The sequence below is a fragment of the Amblyomma americanum genome, chromosome 5 (genome assembly GCF_052857255.1).
Source record: "Amblyomma americanum isolate KBUSLIRL-KWMA chromosome 5, ASM5285725v1, whole genome shotgun sequence".
In the NCBI taxonomy this organism is placed as follows: Eukaryota; Metazoa; Arthropoda; class Arachnida; order Ixodida; family Ixodidae; genus Amblyomma; species Amblyomma americanum.
The window spans coordinates 34,632,832-34,659,261 of NC_135501.1; the positions used below are offsets into that span (position 1 = coordinate 34,632,832).

Consider the following 26,430-nt stretch of genomic DNA (forward strand, 5'->3'; position numbering starts at 1 on the left):
TTACTCCGCAGAATTAAAAACAACACAGGTTTTTCATCAGTAAAGTTGAAAATGCGCTTGGGGATACCCTGATACTGCGATGAAGAGCGAGATATGCACAGTTCAGCTATTTGGAGGCTATGTAATGGACAAAGGGATAGCTTAAGTGTGCTATAAGCTGCATTCGATTCAGCTGTGGCTCACTGCACCTCCTACACCGGTGCATGGTGCGTAGCACCAAAGCCCTTGATTCACAGCACCCTTTGCACCACCATCTGCGATTGATTTGGCGCAGCCGTGGTGCCACTTTGGCGCAAGGATCCACGGCACCAGCCACCAAGGAGGTGTACAAAAGTTGTGCACATGCAGACAGGTTTCAGCAAATGACGCTAACATGCTTATCAATATTGGAGGTGAATTTAGGGAGGTCTTCGCGGTCATCAATGGGTCCAACGTCATTTTGAGAGAAAATGGCACTGAAATCTACATGACACCAGGTAACTTTGTGTTTTGTGTTGCAGCTGCCATGTTGTGACAGGCCATCTCTGTGCATAGAAGTTCACACGAAATTTTTTTTCTTTTTTCAGACGGCACAAAAACAGTGTATGGGCTGTTGGCAAACTGCAGACAGAGCGAGTTCGAGCATGTTTTGCTACTACCGGCGCCAGTACCTTAGCCTGCTGCGCTAAGCATGCAGGCAGATGTTGCTGGTTCGCCACTGCCTGGCCATTCTGCTTCGGCTACGGGGTTGCTGGGACTGGTGCTAAGCAGTGAGGAGGAACCCCTCTGGTGCTGCCGAAGGACAGTTTTTTTTGTTTGTTTTAGTGGAAAATATGCAGAGGCCTTGAAGTGCGCCGAAAGTTCTTCAAACATCTCTCTAGAGAGTCTGAAGAGCTTGTGAATTCAACTGCGGTCGGTCCAAACAAGTGAGTAGCAGCAAGAGACAGCATGGAGTCGAATTCTTTGCATTCACTGCTGGAAGAAGTCAAGTCTGCACAACTCAAGTCTCGTTAGGCCCGAAACCGACCACATAAAAAAACACGTGAGAACTGAACACCTCCACAGCGAGCAGACACCTGCACGCGCTTGGTTGAAAACTGTCGCACCTATGAGATGTGGCGCTGTTGAGGCGCTGCACCTGCACACTGGTTCTGCACCATGCTGGCACCAGCAGCATTTTTTCAGGATTGGCACCATGAATCAGCTCTGAATTGAATGCAGCTATATTCGCACACTACCAAAGTGCGAGTGAAAGTGCAAAAGAAATAAAACAAGGAAGATGGCACCAAGAAGCGACAACCAGTGTGCGATAAAAAAAAATGAACAAAATGCCTCTCACAGAATTTGATCCGCATTTCCTCACATAGGTAATCCTGCAATTCTAAAATGTTTCCTTGGAAGTGAACTGTGAGTTGCTGCATTGCTGGCCACAGGTGAAGCTGTCTGGTTTATTATGCCAGAAATTTAAGGGCAAAGCATGTAGCAAGAATTATGTGCATTATGAGAGCAGGACCTTCAAACCAACACCATGATGTTACAGCATCGCTAGGCATTGAACAGTTATTACACAGCGCATAAATATTCAGAGCCACTGGCAAGTGCCCCACAAACAGAACGAAAGCTGCGCAGAAAGTGCCGCTGAGGTACGAGAATGTGAACCATCGCTCGCTTCGCAATCTGCCCAGTTGGCCTGTGTGAAGCCATTATGTCCAGCAACCTTGAAACAGCACGCCAAGCACAAGTGTTCAGGGAAATCTGTGCTCTTTTTCAAATGGTGAGACCACCATGTCTTAACAGGACAGTTTCAAAGCATGAAGGGTCGTCTATGACATTAACGGTGTGCTTGCAAAAGTACCGTGGCACCATCTTTGACGAAGACCGTAACAAAATGCCATTCTAGCTGGTACGTAAAGCAATTTCATTTTGGTTGTCCACATCCTAAAGATGCACAGCGCTCCCTTCCAACCACTGCATGGGAATGTAGATGGAGGAAATCAGGAACTTCACGATTTTCTGAGCAATGCAGTCATCTTTTCATACAGCAAAATGCTGGTACTGTTTGCAAAAGAGTAATTTATCACTTCACCTTGACTACTTAAGTTTGTTAATATTTCTCTTCAGTGTGCTTTTAATGGAGACAGTAGCAAGACACACCTTTGTCCAAACCTTGGTTATGAAAGAGAAGATTCAGTTTAAGACAAACCCTGCTGAGCCGAGTTCTCTGATAAGCTGAATATTTTCAGGGCCTTCGTTTTGCAGCTTGCAAACTTGGTTAACACAAACCCTAGGAGAGCGGTTAGAGTGAAATCTTGCCATGCTACATGAATTACCCTTACCAACGCCAAGAGCACAATCAAAGTACCAACTTGTGTGTGCAGATATTGTTCAAGCTTGGCCCGGCAACAGTGAGTTTAGAGCAGCCTTGCACATGACAAGAAGTACCTGGGCACCATTTGCTCAGCTGCTCCACAGTAACAGGTTTACAGAAACATTGTAAGCAGTATTCGACAAAGAAGGACGATATTCTCTTGTGTGTAAAAATTGAGGCACCTCTCTTGGAAGAGACCGAAACCAACAAGTTAGATGGTAGCCTGCATATGTTGTGCAAGATATATCTGAAAATATATTTCTTTAACACTCTCCACAAATGTTTCCTTGCAAACATGCCTTCACTTTTGGTTGCCTCATTCCCTGTTTGGTAATTCATACTGCCCATATGCTCCCACAAAACCTGCCATCTGGTTCACTTATGCTGAGTTGAATATCTGATGTGCTGAACTGTCATGCAAAGTCCTGCCTAGTTTTTTTATAAAAAGAGCCTACTGCAATAGTGTAAGAATTATTGCATGAAATTTACATATCAGCTCATTGCAGAGCAGCTGCATGATACACTGTATTCTTCACCGTATTCACTAAATAAAAATTTCACAAACTGTTGGGTTTAACAGCCCAATGAAATAGGTGGACCATGAGGAAAGCTGCAGCGGAAGGGCTCTGGATTAATTTAACGTGCGCCGATGTCATGCAGTCATCACCATCATCACATCAGACTGACCACGCCCACTGCAGGGCAAAGGTCTCTGCCACGTCTATCCAATTAGTCCTTTGTGCCAGCTGCGGCAACCGTATCCCCACAGACTTCTTGACCTCAGCCACCCAACTTTCCACTGCCCCTGGTACGCTTGCCTTCTCTTAGAATCCACTACACAGGTGCTTTTGTATTTCACCTCTATCAAAATATGGCCGCCTCAGCCAGGACTGAGCCTGGGACATTGGAATTAGCAGCTGAACGGCAACGCCACTGAGCCACCAAAGCTGGTCCCCTCTTCACACTGGCAGTTCCCAAATTATGGTTGTTCATGCAGTAAAAGCACCACAGAAAACTACCTGCAGCACTTATGAGGCACTGCAAAAAGCTTCAGGACTCCACTCAAGGTACAAAGAGCACATACGCACCTCCTTGCGGGTCATGCCGACCCCCGTGTCCTGTATGGTAAAGGTGTTGGCCAGCTTGTCCGTGCCAATGTGGATCTCGAGGGGAGCCTCGGCCGAGCCCGAAGACATGGCCTCGGCCTCAGTGAGCCGCAGGTAGCGCAGTTTCTCCAGCGCGTCACTCGCATTGGAAACCAGTTCACGCACAAACACCTCCTTCTCTGAGTACAGGGAGCAGGCCACTATGTCCAGCAGCATGCGCGTTTCCGCCTGAAACTCACGGGTCTCGCTCGGCCCACTGCCACGCTCCGCATTCTGAAAGGCAAAGAAGGCACCAACGTGAATGCCTTTACGTCAGCCAACACGTCACCATGCTCTGCAGAAATGACCACTCTCATAAAGTTGGTATTTTGTCATGCTCTTTGGTTTTATGGCACATAAGTGACTCAGGCAGTCAGATACCAAACACAGGGTTAGAAAAATTTGAATTTTGTGCTAATGTACTGCTAGTTTTTAAAATGAGAGTTTGTTTATAATGTTCCTTTACTTAAGGAACCTAACAACTCGTGACAAGTCCAACTTTCCCTCTCCCAAGACCAGGTTAGGGTGGAAAGGAATGTATTTGTTGCAATACCCAATGAAATGCTAAATGGGATGTTTCCGGGCTAGTGGATGCGAGTGCATTTAGGTAGGTCAGCTTGAATGATGTGTCGCGTTTGTCTCTCTACATCAATAATCCATCATTCAACCTGGCCAGCCAAAAGTGCAATGCTTTTTTTCTTAGTTCCTCGAACACTGAGCATAAAAATAAAATATGCTTTACTGTGACCAGACAGTTCACAAAGGGGCTTCTCTCGTTTCACAAATACAAAGCTAAGTGTAAGGTGCGTATGTCCAATGCGAAAGCAGCTTATAATCACTTCAATAAAACATTCTTCGTGTTTACATGACTTCCATATGTCCAGGTGCAGTTTGTTACAGATTACACTATCCCACTTGTGCTGTCATCTGTTTGCCACTTGGCTGCAAACTCTTAGACATCTCATAATGCAAATGCATTAGGAAACAACAGGGGCAGACAGTTCAGGAAATATGATTTAGTAAAACTTGCTTCCAGGCTAGCTGGTTTATGTCGAAGACCATACAACTCTCCAAAAAGACAGGAACAAAATTCAGTTCAAGAGAGACAGCACTACCAGTGAGGATGTCACACCTGCAGCGTCACTTCTATGCATCCCTTTCGTGCAGTTTTACTTCGACTATGATGGTACAGTAGCCACAGTTAACATTCCAGTGTTGGATGTGCGCTACGAGGGATGTCATAGTCAGTATACCAACTGATGACCAGAGGATGGTTAACAGACATCCTCACGAGAATCACTTTGCTTGAACGGACAGCCCATTGCGACGTTGTAGAAAGAAGTTCAGTATTGTTTAGTCTGACACTTTAAGAACAGATGTGCAACTTTTAGCTTTAATATTTTGACAGTTAATTATCTAGATGTTCTGAAAGCTGTATCAACAATTACCTCATATACCACACGATAAAGCCCTAAAAATTAGGACAACTGCAAAGATGAAAAAATTTGAGCAGCTGGGAATAACCGAAATTCCTTCCTGTGGATTGAAAAAGATCGTTATTTGCATTGTACCATCAATTTTCGCACAAATGGAGCAGTGTTATGAAATACATTCCAGGCTTGTGACTAATGAAGTGTCCATACAGTACTCTGCACTCTGCATTGATTTACACGCATTAAAGTAAACCTATAGGTTGAAGAAATGAGAGGAAATGCTAGTGAAAGCATATCAAAACAGCATTTAGGCTCGTTCATAAAGAAAGGACTCGGTCTGTGCGCACGACGTCGTGATCTTGAACCGGAAAAGGTATGCACACGACGCGACCTTTGCGCCCTCAGCGGCGGTGGCGGCGCGTGCTCGACGAAGGCTGTTCGGCTCGGTCGCCGGCCGCCGCGACTACTCGATTAAAATCGGCGGCCGGACGTACTACTGCTTGGCGCGCCGTCGTGAGCTGCTGCTGGCGTTGCAATCTGTAAATAAAGCGATGTGCGGTGGCAATTCTTTTCCGCTTTTACGGGTGTACCCGAATTGCTGGCAGCGAGAATCGTGACAGTTGCGCTGAAAAGCACAACGCCGTGCTCGTGCCGTATTGCCCGAATCAGAATTAACTGACATCCCTTTGCTGTTGAAGAATGTTTGGCTCGGCCGCCGCAACGCCGTGCTCGTGCCGTATTGCTCAGAGTCAGAACTGACACGCCTTACAACAGTAATATACCCCGACCCTAATCGTCGTCGGGCTGACTCGCGCGCGGAACTCGATCTTAGGTTGGTGCTCCTTATCACGTTTAACAGCAGTCATAGACTGTACGACAGCAGCTTATAACTTTTTCTAGCAGTGCTACATTCTCTGTTCGGTGAAGTGGCTGCCTGCCTGGAATCGTGGAGCCGTGTGAAGTACTGCTAAGTTTTGAAGACTGTCACATAAGTTCTAGTAGTTCGCAATGAAAAAGCATAGGCATGCGAGGAAACAGTGGTAAAGTATAGCTACAATTTTCCGGAAAATTATCAGAAGGAACAGTAATAATTATTTCTTTCCATTAAGTAAAAGTGCAGTGTGTGGCATAATAAGTCGTACCCCAAACTCCTGTACGTGCCCGGGGGGGTCCAAACTCAATTTGCATGTATCCGGCTTTCGTAAGTCCGCTGCTGCTGCGGCCGATTATGTTTGCAAAGGAAAATTCGATGTGCACAAGGAAGCGGGCGACCATCACGGCGCTGACCGCACCCGCGATCGATCAGTATATATCGCCAGCATGGGCAGCGGTAGAGGCACACAACGCCGAGCCGTCCGGCCGCCGATTTGAGTAAACGTGACTGCGACGAGAAAGCGGTCTTCGCGACCGTCCGTGAGCCATGTTTGGCGCCGGAGTAGGGGGCACGGGCTCCACAGCCGGCAGCCGAACCCGAACAGCCTTCGTCGAGCACGCGCCGCCACCGCCGCTGATGGCACTAAGGTCGCATCGTGCGCATACCTTTTCCGGATCAAGATCACGACGTCGTGCGCACAGACCGAGTCTAAAGAAATTCCTCATCAAGCAACTGAGCACTTGGAAACATTTGAAGGGAGCCAGGAAAGCTATGCTGATGTTCTCTCCCTAGCACAACCAGCTTTTCAATCCACCTGCATTTACTTGACCCAGTGGTCTCAGCTGGAGCAATCGATTTGCTCTGCACGCGTTCCACTGAGCATCCTTGCCCCCCTCCCCCGAGTTGGACACGGACTGTTCCCAGGACAGCTGGGCCCCTTGCCTTGATGATGGTGTGCAGATCTTCCTTGGACTCCGGCTGCGTGGAGTACGGCCGCGCAGCGCACACGGCGCTTCGCCTGCCCGTCGCGGGCAGACGAGCCAAGGGGCGCCGGAGCAGCGGCGCGCTGCCGAGCATCCGCCGAGCCGGCCGGGCGCCGCCGGGCCAGCGTCCGGCCGCCGCTACAAGCGCACGCGAGCACAGCACGCGGCCGGCCATCATAGCGGGTCTGCGACAATGTAGATCACTCGGTAAATAGGCCGGCCACCGCTGGAAGCGTGTGCCGGCAGCAGAGCACTATGGTCGTCGAGCACGTGGTAATAGAGCAGCTAGAAGCCACATAGAGAGACTTGTCTAGTGCGCTCGAGTGGATTGCTCTGAAGTGCGTTGTGCGTCGGGGCACCAAACGCCTATGAATTGGCGATATGTTTCTTCCTTTTTCTTTCTTAACCTAGACCTAGCTATAGGTCAACGTTAGTGCGCTTTATTTTAATTTTTCTTGATGCTGTTTCAGTCAACATTTTACTAGAGCAAGCCATATAGGAACGTTGATTTCGGTTTCATCAAACGAACGGTGACTGCGACGTGTGTTCTTCACTTTGGATAGCGCATCGGGCGCCCGATCCTTCCAAAAAGAAGGTATTGCATGGTAGGACGTCGCTACCCACAATGCCACTGCACTCGCTCTGATGCAAGAAACACGGTGGCGAGAACTGAACTCTGCTACATGCTACATCCACTTGCGTTGCAGTGGTTGCAGCTCTATGGTGTCTGGTCTGATCGCAGCACCTCGATCGAGCTGCCCTAGCGTAGGTGCTGAGTTGAGCACGTAAATTATATCGGTGAATCTGTAATAAATGTAGCAAGCTTCCCTTTATCTACATGTGTGAATAGTAGTAGCTCTATGTGTGTGAATCATGCATACGTTTTGTACCGCCGCTTGGTTAATTGTTCCTCATTGTCATCATCATCAACATTGTCGCAATAAATGTCACGTGACACGAACATTGCCTTCTGGGAAGGCAGCATCAGGAGCGTCAGCGGCACTTTCGAAGAGTGCACGAGCAGTCCGAGAGCGTGAGAGGATCACGGCTGCGGGCGCTGGACGTTAGACCGAAACATTACGACAAGACACGGACATGGCGACTTTTGGACGCTCGGCACGATGGGTGAGTGACCTGTACAGCAGCGCATAAGGCGAATTCAGAGCCTGCCGCCGAAGGGAAACGGTAACCCTTGTTCGTCGAGGGCCGTTGCGCCGTCATTTTCGTCCGTTGTGAACGCGACGCCGGCTTTGAGAAGCGCCGGTCATAGATTCCGCTGGCCGTGGCAATAACGCTGTTTTTTCTCTTGCGGTGTGAACACTGCGAATGCAGTATCGGACGTGGGACTCCAGACAAGTGACGTCTGACGGAGGCGTTACTGAACACCGGCTGGGCCGCGTCAGTGTTCGCTACCGTCGACTACCCTTTTGTCGGCTCAAACACCTTCAGCTCACTCGTCGCTACTAATGGAACGCGGGTACTTTCGTTTTGTTTTGCCTGGAAGGCCAACACTAGCGCCGAGCGTCAGTAGTTGACGTTCTGCCGCCCAAGCTGACTGGCTCGTTGTAGTTTAAATACTGCGTTGTCACGTGCAAGTGATTTTGCGTTTGTCGAAGCACGCGTGTTGCTTGGTTGTTCATTCGGTTCCACCCTGTGCCGTTGACGGTTGCCGAATCGCCGTTCGTTGGCTGCGCCTGCGTAGGCCTCGTGAATGCGTTCGGACTGCACGCGCCCTGGGCCCGTGCTTGGCGGTGGTCAGCTGCAGCAGCCGTTTCATTTCTAATGCAGTTATCGTATTTAGATGACTGTAAAGACAGGAGCCTGCTGGATTTCTGCATAAAATGGCGCTCAACTGTGCAGCTGCAATGTTGGTGACTCTAGTACTACCCCAGGTGGACGTGGCAGGTACCCGTCGTGTCAAAACGGCTTTGCCAGTTTGTTGGCTGCCGTGTGTTGATAATTAGGATTCCCTTTAAATCTTGGTGATGGTGGTTGTCAGCTGAGTATCAATTTCTTCGGTGCTCTCGGGCTTGCTGTGTCAATTTGTTTGTACTTGGCCAGTGAAACTGATCACTCGCACTTTTACGCCACTGTTGCGCCGTTTTGTTTCCACCTTCTGAAAATTCGTGCCCAGCCGAAGGTCACTGGAAATTTATTCAGCCCATCCCAATCACGGGCGCGACAGGTGGCACACCTGGAGGAACTGGTGAAACAAGGCTTCACTGGTACTTGTGTCCGTGAAAACAAATAAGTAGTTCTTCGTGAACTTGTTTGCACAAGCATATGACATGTCATGTGTGCAGTTGCAGATCGTACCACAGGGCTTTGGTTCGCTAGTGCATGCAGCTAGGTGGGAGGCGCTCAGAGAAGAATGTGTGCAAAATGAAATTCTTACACCAAAAACTGAATTTGGCTGCATAGCTGTGGCATGAGGAAAGTGGTGAAAAAAATAGGGGGAGTATAAAAAGTACACCAACGGAAGTGCTGAATTTGTTTTCGGTGACTTTTAAGCTATGGTCCTGCTATGTTCTTGTCAAGGCAATTAAAATTAAAAATGAACTCAACTCCAGGTGGTCTAAATTAATCTGGAGCCTTCCACTATGGCATCCCTCATAGCCCGTGTGACACTGCACTGTGTTCAATCCCCCTCAATTAAAAATTTTTTTTAATTGAAAGCTGCCAGAAGCAGCTGCAACATTACTTTCTGTCAGTGCAAGTCTGCCGCCTGTCTGTGCATCCAGCTGCAGTTGGGGTCTGTAAAGCTCTTAGCTTAACTATAGTTTTAGCGTGGACCTGTTGGTGTTTGCATAGCTGGGGAAAGCTGCGCGAATTTTCGCATTCTTCCTAATCTTTTAGTGTGGCCTCCCCTTGCTATGTAAAGCTCTTGCGTGGTGAGCCTTCCTTTCTCTGCACACAGTCAGGTTTAAATTTTGCCCTCGTACCTTTTCCATCATCTTGGCTTGCTTCTCTGAGCTGTGTAGTATGGGCTATTGCTAGCATGTGCTGCTAGAGAGCCAGACGTGTATTCATTGCATCAAGCAGCCAGAAGTGGATGCAGGACACTGTCGCTACGTCCCTTCGCTTGACCCTGTTGTCGCTTGACCCTGTTGTCGCTTGCCTTGCCTAGGCATCTTCTTGTGTGCTGGTTTTTGTCCACAAATATTGCTGGGTGGCTGCACCTCTGTTTTGGCATAACCTTGTGCGTTTTGTGTGGCCCTTGTGCTCTGCACAGCGTAACTCTGGTACCATGGCAGATGCCTGTGCACACATCACAAACTGGCAACAGCAGTTCTGGGCACGTGATGGAAAACGTCGAAGTGAATTCTCGTTGTAGAGTTCTGTTCTCTTTTAGGTACTTAAGCACCTGTTTTGAGATTTTTGGGGGGCCCTGAATGACTGTCTATTTTTAGGTTCGTCGTGTTAAGATTTCTGGGTCTTTGTTAAATCATTGTTCTGGGTATGTAACCATGTCAAGCAATTCCACTCCAGTTGTCATGGATACCTGGTACATAGGTCTCTTGTGGAGCTAGCATCATTTCATATTAACTGTATAGTTATGCTTCCTACTGTCCAGTAGTGTAGTGAAGTGTGGCCCTATAGTGTTCATTTAGACCTAGCTACTCAAAGCGTCGAACTTTTGTGTGCAATCCTCTTCCATTCAGGGAATATAAGCCTGTCTTCGTGTTGATCTTGGAGGTGTGGCTATTAGGAATGGCTCTGCTACCTGATATGAATGGGAAAATCACTGATGTTGCCGAAGAGGTTACACCTGTATACATTTATGGACCGTTGTGACCCACACTATGTGCCTGTGCATTCCATACCACTTACCTGGGAAACAGTAAAATTTTCACAGGCGCTTCGTGGCCTTTTGCATTTCGTAAACAGTAGTAGCTCTCTGCACACAAACTCGGTACTGCTTTCCACAAAGACAAAGTTGACACCATCCCAAAATAAGTAGCACAAGGCACACCTAAATGAGTCTCGATTGAGTCAGCCTGTGACAGATGATCTCACTTCTCACCATCAAGGGAGCCACACGATACTATTGTTGTGCCCCCTAACTGGGGCTGGAAATTTGCTGTCAGTAAAGCGAGCATTTTTTTAAAACAAATCTGTTGACATGAATGATAATTTTTTTGGGAGTGGGCCTATCTTTGTTTACTTTTGGACCACATCTACGTGTTTGTAAAGTGTAACAAGATTAAATTTACTGATTGAGCTGGTTTCTACAGCAAAATCTGAGACACGAAATGGTGGTTTAAGTTGACAAAATATTTGGCAATCGATGACTGTTCCTAATGTCATTTAGGTAAGTTGATGCTACAAACTGCTGACTGGCACGAAAAGTTGCATGCCTGGTGCTAGGGCTGAAACCTAGTTTCCGGTTTTAGCCGCTTTGTGGGCCCATTACATCGTAGCCATGAGATCTCTTGACTCCGGCAACATGCAGACTGAACAAACTGGAGGGTGAGGACTTAGCTGCCGAATCTGGAAGGTGGCTTCTAATGTTGCACCATTGGTTCCATTCATCCCTTTGCATTACACTGCCGGTACACTCTCAGTGTAAGCTGCACTCATGTTGCTAGAAAGGAAAATGACTTGCTGGGGTTACAAGCTATAGGCAATGGGAACTAGTATGTGCAGCAGTAGCAACAGCAGAAGCACATGTTTCAATGGGATGGACACAGCAACAAGGTCGTCATGGAAATTCTCAACTTTGATTCATCACCTGGTGTATCCTTATTAATATAAGAGCATCAGAAGCCCAGTACAGCTGCAAACCTGGCATGGACACAAAAGCCTCATGACATCGCAGGGTCAGCCAATAGTCATAGTTGAGGGTAGTCAGTAGCGGAGTTAGCACAGCAGCCGCCCGGCTTTTCGGTCTCCAATAATTCAGACTTGCACGGTATTTCAGACCGCTCTGAGGAACAGTCACACCTCTCATAGTGACGTGTACTTTTTCACATCTAATATTTTGGACTCTGTGGAGTCTAGAAGTTCTATTTTGGACAGAAATATATGCCAGCAATACTGTAGAGATTGTGTTTTGACCGAAAATTCGTTTTTTCGGCTTGATATAGATGCGAATTGGCATCTCTGTCTCAACCAACCGATCCTTCGCCACTGTGAAAGGCGCAATCTTAGATTTAAATGGAGTCAATCGGACGGGCTCTTCATGGCTGCCACTTGAGCTCATCTTTGTCATCATGGGCCTACAAAGCGCGCGGTCGCATTGAGCGGGCAGGTTCACTGTCCGCTGCGGCTTAGACAGTACAACCCGCGGTGTGAGGGAGTTAAGGGGGGTGCATTCAGAGGTGCAAGCGGTCTTCTCATGGCTTACCTCTCTCGGTCTTCACGAGCGTTGTTGCTCATGAAAACAGGCTGTTCATGCTTCGCGTGGCGCGTGCAATCGTTCGTGGCATGACTTGTGGCAGCGGTGCTCTGTCTGGTATTCACAAGTTTCTGTCCTATAGGGGATGCCACTGATAATCTGTTAAAACGGATGCTTGGGCGAGTCGGTAAGTCATTTTAAAACAGAACAGCGCGCACTTTGACAGGGACTACGAGGAAGACACGACACAGACGAGCGCTGACTTGCAACTGATGTTCATTGCTTGGAATGAGGCATATATAAAGTTCCAACAAAAAGAAGAAAACACAACCATTCATAGATTCAAGTCATTCAAACATACTGCACAGAACAGGGACGATAACCGAGATCATCATTCCCCCCCCCCCCCCCCCCCCCCCCTGCTAAAAATGCCAGTTCTTTGGGACCAATCGATAAAGAGGGGGAGTTTTGCTGTCAGTCCCTACAGTGGATGCCGAGATGCCTTTTTACAGTGTTATAGCACGTTGTTGTGCTCCTTCAGGTGTTCATTGAGGCATCTCCCCATCTGACCTACATAAAGCTTGCCACATGACAAGGGAATGGCATAAACTACACCTTCTTCACAGGAGACGAATTGATTTTCATGGTTGATGTCGCACACTCTAGGAACGAAATCGGTAACTACTGAAATGCCAAAGAATCGTATCATCCGATTTTTAGATATCAAACTCAGATTAATGCACCTTCACACGTGTAGGTCTTACGAGCCACAAAGCAGCAAGCCATTGCTCCCCTTTACGTCATCTCATTCTAAGCTGGTTAAAAGTGCCGTGGCGAAATCATGCTTTCACAATGCGCTTAACAAATCTTGCATGCACTCCATGCAAGATAGCTTCTTTCACAAAACTGATCGGCTCATAAAGGTGTGTTATCCCAAGCAGTTGCTAGTGTCAGCGTCAGAATCTATTCTTAGTAGTTTGAGCAAAAACAGAAAAGGGGAACGGGTGGACTCGTTGACGCGAAAGGAAAAATAAAAAACCACTGTTGTGCCTTACATTCATCATTTCTCCCACAGACTAAAAAAGATAGCAAATAGAGCACGTGTCAGTCATTTTTTCGGCTCCGGATAAGCTTGGAAAGATGTGCAAAATGGTTAATACCGATTTCGTTCCTAGAGAACATCAATCATGAAAATCAATTCGTCTCCTGTGAAGAAGGTGGTGTTGTCATGTGGCATGCTTTATGTAGGTCAGAAGGGGAGATGCCTCAATGAACGCCTGAAGGAGCACAACAATGTGCATAACAATGTAAAAGGGCATCTCGGCATCCACTGTAGAGACTGTGACAGCAAAGCTTGCCGCCCTGACTTCACTCGCACACAAGTTTTATGCAAGCACAGTAACCAACTAACACATTAAATAATTGAAGCAGCGCACATCGCCTGGTCAAAAGACTCCTACGTCAGCAGCCCCTCTTCATCGATTGGTCCCAAAGAACTGGTATTTTTAGCGGGGTGGAAATGATCTCAGTTATCGTCCCTGTTTTGTGCAGCATGTTTGAATGACTTGAATCTATGAATGGCTGTGTTTTCTTCTTTTTGTTGGAACTGTATATATGCCTCGTTCCAAGCAATAAACATCAGTTGCAAATCAGCGCCCGTCTGTGTCGTGGCTTCCTCGTAGTCCCTGTCAAAGTGCACGCTGTTCTGTTTTAAAAAAACTGATAATCCAACATGGCTGCCCAAGAGATGATCTGGGGGCCACGCTAGCCTTGTGCTGTGCTGCGCTACCTGAGGCTGCATTAAAATGTTCGTGCCAATGTGGTGCTTATAGGTGAAGGAGCTCTCAATGCAGGTCCTGTCTTGTGCTGTGGCTCGAAGATGTACATGATATCAGTCAGCGTAGAAGCTTTCTGTGCGTAGGCACCACACGGGCGATAGAAACTGCCCGACGTAATTGTGGCTGGTCTTGTGGGCAAAATATTCTGCTGCTGACAACATGAAGGGGGCAGGTGCGACACGTACCGCGATGACTCTAATCAAGGGAAGAAAGGCGGCGAGGACGTGTGCGCCAAGAGAAAACACTGATACCCAGAAAATTTCTGGCTTTTATTCTATCCATGCTACTCGCAGACTCCAGTGTTCCAAGATATTCGCAATCAGTGGCCCAGTTTTTTATCCAATTTCAGCGCATATGCAGTCTCATTTAGTTGCTTAGACAAGCATAACATAAAAAATCGTGCTCTAGGCACAAGAAAGCAATACAAAGTAGCAATGACTGTCTGCAGTGTGCATTTGACTCCTGCTCATTTATTTTGGAGCATTTCAGGCAGGCAACTATTTTTACTGACGTCAGTCATGCATGAGCAAGCCTTGATACATATATTATTCAACAGCGATCGCTTGACATGCGAAGTAGATAGCACCAGATTTAAAGAGGAACCATGCTACTGCTTCCTCGGTGCCACAAATTTCCCTGTTGTAGCTCCACTTTGCCTTGAAGTTAAACAAAATCCATATTTAGTGCGCTTCAACTACTGATTGCAAGCATTGCATAAACTGAATTGTGCAGGAAACATGCTTTATTTCTCAAAAATATACCTGTACAGTCAAGTGGTCGCTGCTGAAAAATCCTTCACGAGCAGTTCACAATATACATCAGCCGAGATCATTGCTCACCAGTGGTACACGAGAAAATAATTGGGGCAGAAATGCGCACTAAAAGCAGCCACAGACTTGGAGGTTTTCCAGTGCAAAGCTTGATTATGCAGCAAATTTAAAGCCACGTGCAAGAACAAGGACGATTGAAAGAACATATCCAACTGGACAGCTACAACGCTTGTGCTGACGTTTGAGTGTTTCTTCGTCTTCCCTGTTTAAACGCGCTGCTTTAAATTTCATGATTAACCGGCTTGCCCACATTGACATTTTAATTAAATTGATTATCCAGTCCTTCCTGAGCTTACAATTCGAGAGAAGTATGCAGCTTTCTTTCTCCTTTGACCGGACGAGTGGAGTGCCTTTGGGCCAGTCCCGTGGCGGCTTGCCGCTCTGCCAGCGGCGGAGTGATACATAAATCAGAGTCCACACGTATTTTTATTTCTGCGGGCCTAATTTGCAGCTATGTTGTCTACAAGTGAAATTATTTATTCAAAGAAACCTAAAAAATAAGTGAAGCCGCCACCGGACTGGCTGAAAGGCACTCCACGCGTTGGTTAACTCCTCCTACCTTTAGCGTTGAGTTCAAAAAAAGGTGGGAGCCGAGACGTTTAACCAGATTTAAATTAGGGAAATTGGCCGCACAGGACAATAATTCGAAGTTTCTAAGAATGCTCGGAACATGTGGGCAGAGTTCCCGCGATAAAAAAAATTTCAGATTCCTCTTTAGTGCACCTTTAGCATATTGCCATTGCTGTGTGAAAACAGCGTTCAAAACACAGTAACACACTAAAAGCGTTACGCGACACAAATAACAGTACAGAAGTTAGGCGGGAGACATCAGTCCAAGCTGTACGCCTTCCGCCGGTACCAGCTCTCCGGCAGTTCTGGAGGCGGCCGTGTGGCAGCGACATTGTGCGTGAAACTTGCGAGTCATGACAGAGATTGCTGACATGACAAAAGCATGACAGTGGTTTAGATAATCTAATATTATCACTTGCAAAATTTGCCATTTTTAAAGATGGTTTTCCGAGAAAAATTTACCGAACACTGGAAAATCCCAAAATTCTTGATGAATTATGGCAGACAGGCGCTCCAAAGTATTTACAAAGGGTTCTAAAAGATTACACAGTAGGTTAGGCATCGTTCTTCCGACATTAACCTTGTCCGAGTGTAACCCTTTCATTGCCAACCCCAAGGTGTACTAGTCGTGGGAGATTGTACCAAGATCACCAATGACGAGACGCTTGACCGGCCCGATGATACATTGCTCCCACTGTCAAATTACAGCTTGCAATTGCATCACCTGGAATTTTCAGCACTAGAAGGTGGCAGATTTCTGTGAAAAAATGCGTTTCGAATCTTTAGCTTGCGTTTTAAACATAAGTCATTGCATAATGGCATTGCACATGAATGCTGGTGACGGTGATGTCCGAGGATAAAGCTTCTTCTCTGAGCAGTTCTGTCATCAGCGTTGCTGACAATCTAGAATAAGCTTTCGACAGTGACTAACTTCGTTTGTGCGACGACTGACGTGCTGGTTAGTGCACGTTACAGCTACTAATGATAAAACCTTTGTGTTACGACGAAGCAGCGTCTATGCACGTTACAGTGTTGCATTGTATCAGATCAAATGCAGTGAATTTTAGTATGTTGTAAACCATTACTATGGCATGCACCGAGGGAAAGCCACTGTCAAGAGCAGTTTTGAAGCGAACAGCTTCGCTAAGCCAGCTTTTCGAGCCATCAGTGGGGCTGCAAGTTTAACCTTGAATGTAGCTAGAGGTCAGTGGGGCCACTAGTTTAACCTTGAATGTAGCTAGAGGTCAGTGGGGCCACTAGTTTAACCTTGAATGTAGCTAGAGGTCACTGGGGCCGCAAGTTTGACCTTGAATGTACCTAGAGGGCAAACCATAAGCATAGCTGGTGGTAGTCAGGTTCGACACATGTCAACTACAGCAGCAACACCAGCTAGTTACACCAACTATCTCGACTTCGACATTGACCTTGGCTTTTAAACTTGACCTTCGGTCAAGCAGAAAGCATCTGCTAGCATTGCATGTTCAGGACATCAAAGTGGGTTCTGCGTAAAACACCGGCATACTTTGATGCATTCAGCCTAATGTTGGGTGTGTTCGATGCGACGCCTGCCGTGGAGACCGCCAGTCGCGCGACCAAAACATAACCAGGCAGGTGCAGCTTTTGGCTTTCGGCCAAGGTTAACCAGAGCTAAACCACCAGCAATTTTTTTTAAATTTTGACCACAAATGAATAATTCAGTCAGAATTGCACGGAAAATATTACTAAAAAAATTTGGGGATTTGGGTACATTTTGTGGGCATTGATTTGGTGGTTAAGGGGTTATAGATATGTTCAAAATCTGATTTGTGTAACTCTCCTCCCCCATGGCACAGTAGCAGAGGTGGGCAAATTCCCTCATTTTTACTTTTCCTCCCTCACCCTCATTTTTGGAACCATGGCCCTCTCACCCAAGCCCTCATTTTTGAAAAGTTATCCGGCCCTCCTTCACCCTCATCCTCACTTTGGAAAATTTGCTGGCCCTCCCTCGCCCTCGTCCTCACATCATCGCCTCACACTCATGGACAGTCGTTTTAAAACTCGAGTTTTTTTTTTGCAGTCGGCAGCTTCTGCCAATACTACTGAGTAATAAGCATATAAGACAAGCCCTCAAGTCACTATCGGGCGAGAGGCTAGATCCTTATATTGTGCGTGTCCATGCACATGTGTGTTTATTGTTAGAGCTAATACGTGAGACAAAACAGAGACAGTTACGAGTTGAGCTACAAAATATCACTCTGCCTTTCCTTCTGGCGCGCACTGCGTGCATACATAAGCGCTGCACTTGTAGCATTTTATTGTTATCTATATGCATTGCTAAAATGAGTCAGCACGTTGTGGTATTTGTACAGAAACTAATGCATGCCAAGAATATTTAGAAAACAATGCAGTAACATTTACCACAACAATTACAATAAGTGCTGAGCGCAGAATAGACTCTGAACAAGGAAAGTTTGTAGGCCTCTTAGTCTGCCTTTTTCATTTTCCTGTGCTGCCACCTCGCGTACAACGTTGGAAGCTCACTGGTAGGGTACTGCGCGCCCAACCCGGCCGGACTGAGTGCCGCTGCGGAGCACGTTTTGTTGGAATCTGTCAACGATGGCGTGTCCTGGGCAGCACCTGGTACCTGGAGGATTTCTAGGGTTGACTGATGGCTTGGTGCGAAGTCCGAGGCAGGCTGTAGTGCCCACTGAAAAGCAAATTCTTCAGTATCTCCGATCATCCGGCATGCGATGCGAACACCAGCTAGCAAGGGCCGCCGCTTCAGAGATGAAGGCTACATTCGGAACATAATGTTCAATGAAATATCCCCGATCAGTGAGGTTGGCGTTTTCCGCTGTATATGCTTGCCATTCATGAAAGGTGGATACTACATCGTGCACGCTGTAGTACAGAAAACGACTGGGGCCAACAGTTTTCACAAGAAATCGTTGTGCTCAAGCGCTACAGAATAGCTACACGAGCTATAAAAGCACAAGCGTACTCGCAACAAAGCAGCTCTGCTAGAATTTCACTGTATTTTCCCACAACACACCGCTGCATAGGTTAAACAAGCATGCGCGTCCATTAAGACAAGCGCGAGAGGCGCACATTAATCCATTCCGGCGATACCACGCAGAGCTCTTCATCATGTATATGATTCGAACACACGCATAACGCACCTTCTTCTGCTTCTTAATACATGGCACATACCCACACGGGGGGATTGGCCAGGGTGTATGGCATAAACAAGGAAATTTCTATAGGAGATTATGACAAAATTTTAGCACCATGCATGAATGCTCTCGTAGCTTCTTTTTCGTTGCCCGCTCCATCGCACGTTGAAAACGGCTCACAGCACTTGCCCATTGGGCCTTCTTGCTTGAGAAAGCAAAAACCGTCGGAACGAAGTCTGGATGCCTCGGTGACATTCGAGGCCTTCCTGCCCATGAATAAAACACTTCGTGATAGACTGCACACGCATTTAAACACAGTACCTCGTCCGTACCTGTCACAAAGTGATTCCCGCACAGTCTTGACGTGCTTGACGGTGCCCAAGGGCGGCACGATCGCCGAGCCGGCGAACTGCTTTTAGCCACGCTTCGCGTCGAAGGCTGTCCCGGGAAGCGCTCGGAAAGCGAAAAAAATCCGAGTTTACTTCCCTTTACATATTGGGCATTGCTGCCGTATGCAACACATTTCGTAGGTATCACCAAATGCGTCGCGCTGAACGCCCGACGGCTGCAGCAACGCACCCCGCGTAGGAAGCCGGTTTATTTACACTTCCACGACCGGTCTCGAGTGGAGCGAGCGACCCTTCCAATATGTTTCGCGACACCGCCGCCAGGGGATGGGCGCATGCGCAGTTGCGTCGTGAAAAAGGCGGATTACCATTACCCGATGACATTGCGATAGCACAGGGTATTCTGAATTTCACTGCTTCTAATCTCCCGCCATTTCGTGCGATTTGCTGCACGATCGTCTGATGACGCTTCCACGCGCTCGCACGGAAGATGATAAAGACCACGCTTTCAACCTACAGCGTGAAAGACTGGCAGTTTAGCACACGTGAACACGGGTACGTGACAGACGACAACATTGCAAGCACAGCTCAAGAGCTTGGCAGTTCATACAGGCAGGATGTGAAGATTTCTCCCAGCTGATCGTTCATCTCAGTGAAAGTACTATATGAACAGACTCACTTTAAATCTGAGTGGCATTGCCTCTTGGTGACGTGCTCAGCCTTACCTACCATCTAGTACTCTGCTGCTTTGTGTTTTTGCGATGTGTTTCGTGGCATTTCCTAAAAGATTTGTAAATAATTTAGTTAATGTAAATAGAATATATTTTCAATGTAATAAACAGATGATTAATAGAAGCTGTGGCGATGGCATAGTAGTCCAAAGCAGCGGCTAGCGGAACTGATTTTCAGCACTTCTACGGGTTCGGATCCCGCTCACCCAGCTATGAAGTTTTTTTATTTCTTTAGTGTCTTCCCCCAGTGCGATGTCGGCTTTCCGCTGCAGTGCAGCTCATATGCTGTCGCTTTAAATAAAAATTGGCAGTGGCTTAGCTCTGCTATGTCAGAGTGTACGCAGCAAAAGCTAAGGCATAGCTTGGTTATCCTTGGTTAATCATGATTGCAATTCCAGGTTAGTCTGGTTGTCTGGCTAGTTGTCACGTGGTGCGGTGCGACCACGGTGGGAATGCAAGCATGGCAAAACTGCGAGTTCGTGGCTAACGTAGCTTTCGCTACAAAACATTATTCATGCCACTTGAAAATCAAACGGGTCGCTATAATGCAGCATTTGGGCTCAATAACGGTATAATTACTACATGCTTTTCTCTGCACTCTGATGATCCGACAGACTCTGGGCTGATAATGAAAATGCTGACTGCGGTACCACTGTTCTCGTTGGACCGGCAGCTACCTGCACGGCCCGACCAGTCCCTACTTGTTAGCGCACTATACAGAGTGTTTCATCTAAATCTTTACATAATTTATAAAAATGGCCTTTTTTAGAAGGGTGCTTTTTACGACATAGCATTGTCAGTACATCCCTGCGACGTTCTCGAGATGTTCGGCTCCCCGCCTTTCTTGTTCGCCTCGATCGTGTACCTCCAGACTGCAGAAACTACGTCTTCCCCGGGAACCTTCACCCTAAGAACTAACGCTTTAAAACGTGAATTCATAACAGGCTGCACAATCGAAATACGGTAGTCTGGAGTCCGGTTCGAGCCATCAACCTCACCCTCAGACCGTGCATCTTGCCCTCCCTCACCTCATCATGTCTTTCCTCCCTCACCCTCGTCCTCACGAATTTTCTTGTGCCAATCCTCCCCTCACAGAGTGAAATCCCCATGAGGTGAGGGTGAGGACGCCCTCATGAGGGCTTGCCCTCGTGAGGATGCCCACCTCTGCACAGTAGAGCCCCAACCTGGTAATGCGGCCCTGGATGTTCTAGTTGTATGCGTGGCCGTGCAGTAGGGCATTGCAAGGAGAAACAGCTGCCAGTGGTGGCGCTGTATTTGTGACTGTGTTCTTGCCACGCAACTAGTGTTGGCAGTAACACTTTACAAGTAATGGCGGTTGCCGGTAGCGCGTTACTTTTTGCGGTAATTAACATACTCATTACTAGCTACTTTTTATTCCAGTTGTCCCCCCCTTCCACACCCTTTTTTTTAAAAATAAAGCGCAGCACACCTAAAATGATGTTCCAAATAAACAGTGTGTAGGTGCTCTCGACGACCCTTACTGCATGCCAGAAAACGCCTGCCCTTGACGACGCGCTTAATTACAAAAGGCAAATAACCATTAAGCACGAAACACATGAACGAGCACGCATTCACACACTTGCCTTCATCTAGCTCCCCTTCCAAGACCACTCGCACACACAACTCTCTAAAGAGTGGAAGTATGCCGAGCATTTTGGAACATCATTTTTCAGAATTACTGTAAACTTGTTGAGAGTTCGGCGATGTTTTTGTGTGTGAAGTTAGAATTGATGATGAACGTGTCATTTTGTGTTTAATGTCACATTCAGAAAATGGAGTCACCATTTGCCACAGGGTTTAGGCCACTATGCGTACCGTGCACCGTCCAGGCACCTCCACCAGCGGCGCTGCGTTCGGCGCCACCAACAGCCAGTTTGGCGTCCCGAGTGAGATGGCTCCGTGCCGTAGCAGACGGGTTTCTGTGATTGTATGGCAACAGGCACTTGCGCGCCGCTGCTTATAGAAGTCTGGTTCCGTTTGCCTTTGTGCTGACAAGTTTTTTCGGGGAGGAAGCTTGGCAAAAGGCAAGCTTTTTTAATCCTGCCACGTTCAAGACGTGAAAGAAATTTTGGCAGTAGATGGGCGTAAAGTGTCGGCCCGGTGCATCGTGCAGACATGCTTCTGTGCGTCCTCGAAATGGATCAGCTTGAAGGAATACTAGTTTGTCCGCTTGTTCAAGTTTTCACGGTTCCTCTTTCTTGCATAGCTGTGACCGACCAGGCACCTGGTTGAAGCAAACTGCATCTGCAGGGCAGGCGTTGTAGGAAAATGCAAACATGACTCTGCTGAGGCAGCTTTTTGGAGCTGAGCAACACACTGTCAAAAGCTAGTAACCCTCTAGTGTGGGGAATAGAGCTGCAGAAAAGTGTACCCAAAATTTTTAAAGGTGGCCAAATCAAGCTAGCTAGAACGTATTAAAAGTCCTCATGAAATCCTTTTCTCGCGAACAGAGAAAGCCTTTTACATTTCATGTGTGTGAGGTTAATTTATCTCATGGCATCCTACATTGCGTGTTTAGATAAATGGCAAATCGCGATGGAGAAAGCGAAGACTTCCCTACTAGCAAAAACTATCAAAAGGGCACAACAGAACTGTTTGAATTGGACAAGCAACCATGGCCCTATGGCCACGGCTGTGAGACACTGCTGAACGACTCAACTTTGAGACGGAAGAAACGTAATTTTTATGAGAGCTTTGTGTACTTTGTGTAAGGTTGTAAAACGTATGTCTGCTGAATACATCTGTCTGTCAGATGCAGCAGCAGAAATTATCAAAAACATGTCATAGTAGCTCCAGAGAACCTGGCAGAGCGCTCCATAAGCGCCAAGAACAAAGTTCATTGGAAAGAAGATTCAGCGCATAGCTACAACTAAGGTGGGCAGTCTTAAACTAATAATTACACAGATTACAGTTGTTTGACGTGACATAATGGCCGGTAGCATGCCGCGTGACAACTACAAACATCCTGCATTGCCCTTTTCGCTATTATCCGAAAGCCAAAAATGTAAAGTACATTCATGAAAGTACGCACTGCTTAGAAAAAAAAGCAAAAAGAAAAAGTGTTTTTCAGCAGCCGCATGGCAAGGCACACATATTGTGCTTGGTAGAAGTGCTTGCGTATGATTTATGACCGAGCGCAGTAGACTTTTTTTTTTTTTTTCCAGGCACACTTTTCTGCTGACCCCAAAATTTAGAAGACAGAGAAAGCTGTTATCTTTGCGAGATATTTCACAGGGCCAGATGTGCAATACGGAACCGTAATGGAAGTAAAAGCGAGACTTGCGTTCTAGAATGAAAACGATGTTTCCGTGCGAGCTTTTGGTCGGGAAGATGCATGTAAAACTGGGTCCCATGTGAACTGTGGTAAGTGCTGTTGCAGCCAACAGGAGAACAATTTCTTGCACTCTTTAAAACGTCCATTAGTGCTATAACCTCAACTGGCGTACCGCAGAATTCTGCTTTGCTCACTGCCGCATGCGCCGCCGCTAGTGGTGCGTGTGTCGCTCCTGAGTTAGATGCGCACTGTGCCTATATCATTGCTAAGCTCCTGCACATTTTGCAAAGTATTCTGGTTAAATCAAGATTTCGGCTAAAATCGTTATTTGGCCTAGAAGTTTTATGTCAAATGTGAGGTTTATAATATTATCGTGAGTGCTTGCAGCAAAAACTCGCCAATTAAAATTTATCGCCTTGGAGTAATGGCAAAGTAACATGCAGTACTTTTTTTGGTAATGGTAACGAGTTACCTTTTTTTAGGTAATGTAGGGCAGTAACTCGTTCCTTTTTTTAGCTTAACGCGTAGCATATTTAGTTACCTTTTTTGGGGCTGCCTACAACATTGCACATAACCAGCAGCCCCAGTTGATGCCTTCTTTAATTGGTCATTGCTGTTGTGCAGAATGGATCGGAGAACCTAGTGGCCACCAAGAATCCAGCTGCGATCCAGAAGTCGGAGAACCAGGTGGCTGCCAAGAAGCCGGCCGCTAGCCAGAAGTCCACGGTGGGCCAGCTATTCCAGAGGCCACCACTCCGGCAGCCAAACAGGGCTCTCGCTCCAAAGGTGGGACTAATCTTCTTGGTTGTGGCGTGACGACCACACATTTTTTATTTTGGCATAATATTGATCAACACCTTGCCCTACCATCCGATTGGTGCCCTAGATCACTAAGTTGGTAGAGCCCAGACAGGCGGTGGTCCTGGGTACGATCCCTGAACCAGGATGAATTTTTCTAACTACAAACTACTACCTGTTTTCATCATGAAAATGAGCTCCATGAAGCAGATATTCTCAATTGCAGGTTTTTATTATTTCAATTTAACAAATTGTATAATTTGGACCTAGTTCACTTACAGGATACGATACTATGAGACTAAAAATGAAGGGCCTGCGCCAGGGTCCTCTACCATAGGTAATTGCAGGTAGCACACTTCTTTTCTACCTCTCTCAACACTTCAGCTTTTTAAGTTTCGTTTGGGAATGTTTGAGAATAGTGTTGAGATAAATGAGAAAGTAGTCGGGATAGATTTATTGTACAATCCTGTTGTGTGGTATGCTATCTAGTCTGGTTAAAAAGGCTCTCATTAGTAAACAGGGGGTGCATACTAAAGAGAACAATTTTAAAATGCAATTAGTACGTAAATCTGCTGGTTCTTGCACGTCCAGAGGACCTGATTCTTTGATAAAGTGTGATCGTAATAAGGGATTTGGGTTGAAGGCAGAATAAATTTCTTAAAAATCTTTGGCACCTGTTGAAGCAGGTTGGTAACTGACTGGTTTACAGATTTGCTCTCGAGTGACCCAGGAGAATTGCAAATTAGGATGGGTCATGCAACCCCACGGTTTTTTCTGCCACAGATGATTTTGTTGCATTTTACAGTGATATGATTGCTGCACCAAAAGGCAAATCCTGTTAAGAGCTGCTACATTATGACAAAATGCGAGCAATCTGCGCCTAAACTCCGTATTTACTTAAGAACAAAATTCTAAGGCAATGCGTGTTATCCTTCGTGAATGCATTCATGTTGCATATCATGCTGGCTGGCCCGTTGTAAGCCCACATAATGAAAACACGAGCGAAATAGGCCCGCAGCACACAGGAATTTACTATGGTCATCCTGTGGTGTGGAGGGCACGCTGGAAATGCGCACGGCAAGGACACATTTTGGAGACGCTACAATGCTTAGGTAAATTAGAGCCCTCCCCCTTCAATTAGGATAGTTCATACTTCCATGCATGATCATTCACGCAGTGTCCAGTCTGGCCTCCATACTTTCCCACAAGTTGTTGTGTCTGGTAGACCACTTTGGCAGTGCATTCCACAAAAGGTCTGGTGTGCTTTTTTTTTATCCACCACTTTTCTTGGCTCTTTGTTTTGTGTGTGATGCCGGGGTATAGTTTTGCCAGTTTGAACAGTGCTGTAAACACAATGGGCACATTGTACTTGTCGGCCACATTCATGTTGTGAAACACCTTATGGACATGCGGCATCATCGCTGGTATCACTTTGGGCTGGTTTCAACCCTTTGTCGCACTTTGCCTTTTATCGTTTGCAGCAGCGTTTCAACCACCGCAGCTACAGTGACGCGGAGGAAGCCAGCAGAGATAAAATTGCACAACTGGTCATTAAAGCTTTCCTGCATTGACACAACTTCAGGAGAGTGGCTATACTGTGAACGATTTTCAAGTGTGCTGAATCTTGTAGTGAACAGATCTGTCTTAACTGTGGGGTGATCCAGCTGACAAACTCTTGTTCAGGAAAACCACGCGCTTGTCCCGTGTCATTTCTGGTGTGCATTCTCCTTGCCCAACTTTGCCGTGCTTGTGGAGAAGTGTTTGCATAGTCAACAGTGGACAATGTATGAGCACTGCCTCCTTTCACTGTTGTCCCAAGAGGTGTATCCTCACCTGAATAAGAGCCTGATGCATGCACCTACATTGTTTTATGCATAGCCTGCAATGCTGCCAAGGCTATCCACTTCTTGTTGCCTATGTCTGTGCCCAGAAAGTACCCATTTATTCGTGCAGTTTGTGCACTCCTAATTACGTGGGTTGAGAAGAAAAAAGACCTTTGCTGTCATATTTTGAGTGCTGTGCTGTGCCAGACCACCAGCATGCACATGGGTGCATGCAATGGGCAGGCTTGGGAAGATTGGTGCGGCAGAGCCACCACTTGGAAAGATGCAAGTGGCAAGGGAATGAATCACTTACTTTACCCAGCTCGTTCACACTAGCGGTCAGTTTCCCCGATGAACAGTTGCGGGCATCAGAATTTGAAACTATCGATGATGATAATGCTAGGTTTTTTTTGGTGTAAGGGCATCTAAGGCCAAAGAGTGCCAAACACAAGGTAATAATAGGTTCGAGAGACTATCGAACAGTTTGCTGTTCGGTTTGCCACTTGTTGGCCGGGCTGCATGCAGAGGCAGTGTTTTACTGCTTTTGCCTTAATTTGGACTGCTGGCTTTGCAATGGTATCAATGCACATTTATTGCTTTCAGCTGCATACGCACTGTCATTCCATCCTCTTGCGGGGAACTACACAACGTAAGGGCAGGACAGGAGGGACTCTATTTGGAGTCTGCTTTCTTTGGGCAGCAAGGGGTGAAAGTTGGGAGGTCGACATATAGGCGGCAATATACAGTACATATTGCACATTAGGGCCTTGTTTGCAGAGTTTTTTAAAGGGACACTGAGGAGAACCCTATCAAATTTTTTTTGTGAGCAAAATCTAATAGTTCGGCATTTCATGGCTTTGTTGCCGCTTGTCCGGGAGCGAAAGATGCATTTATTTCAAAGAAATTTGGATTCCAAGTTTAAAAAG

General features: G+C 46.7%; 2 protein-coding genes across 2 annotated transcripts in view; one reads left to right on the plus strand and one right to left on the minus strand.

The window, feature by feature from the left end:
* The window catches only part of Trap1 (TNF receptor associated protein 1), a 57,313-nt gene extending 50,156 nt beyond the window's left edge, over positions 1–7,157 (minus strand). The window contains exons 1-2 of the mRNA XM_077664729.1: positions 6,742–7,157; positions 3,436–3,726 (exon numbers count right to left, since the gene is read on the minus strand). Coding sequence (XP_077520855.1) covers positions 3,436–3,726; positions 6,742–6,960 — 510 coding nt within the window. The 5' untranslated portion in view covers positions 6,961–7,157. The remainder of the gene's footprint in view (positions 1–3,435; positions 3,727–6,741) is intronic.
* A 604-nt stretch (positions 7,158–7,761) lies between these two features.
* The window catches only part of LOC144132375 (G2/mitotic-specific cyclin-B2-like), a 48,477-nt gene continuing 29,808 nt past the window's right edge, over positions 7,762–26,430 (plus strand). Inside the window, exons 1-2 of the mRNA XM_077664730.1 lie at positions 7,762–7,907; positions 23,508–23,669. Coding sequence (XP_077520856.1) covers positions 7,878–7,907; positions 23,508–23,669 — 192 coding nt within the window. The 5' untranslated portion in view covers positions 7,762–7,877. The remainder of the gene's footprint in view (positions 7,908–23,507; positions 23,670–26,430) is intronic.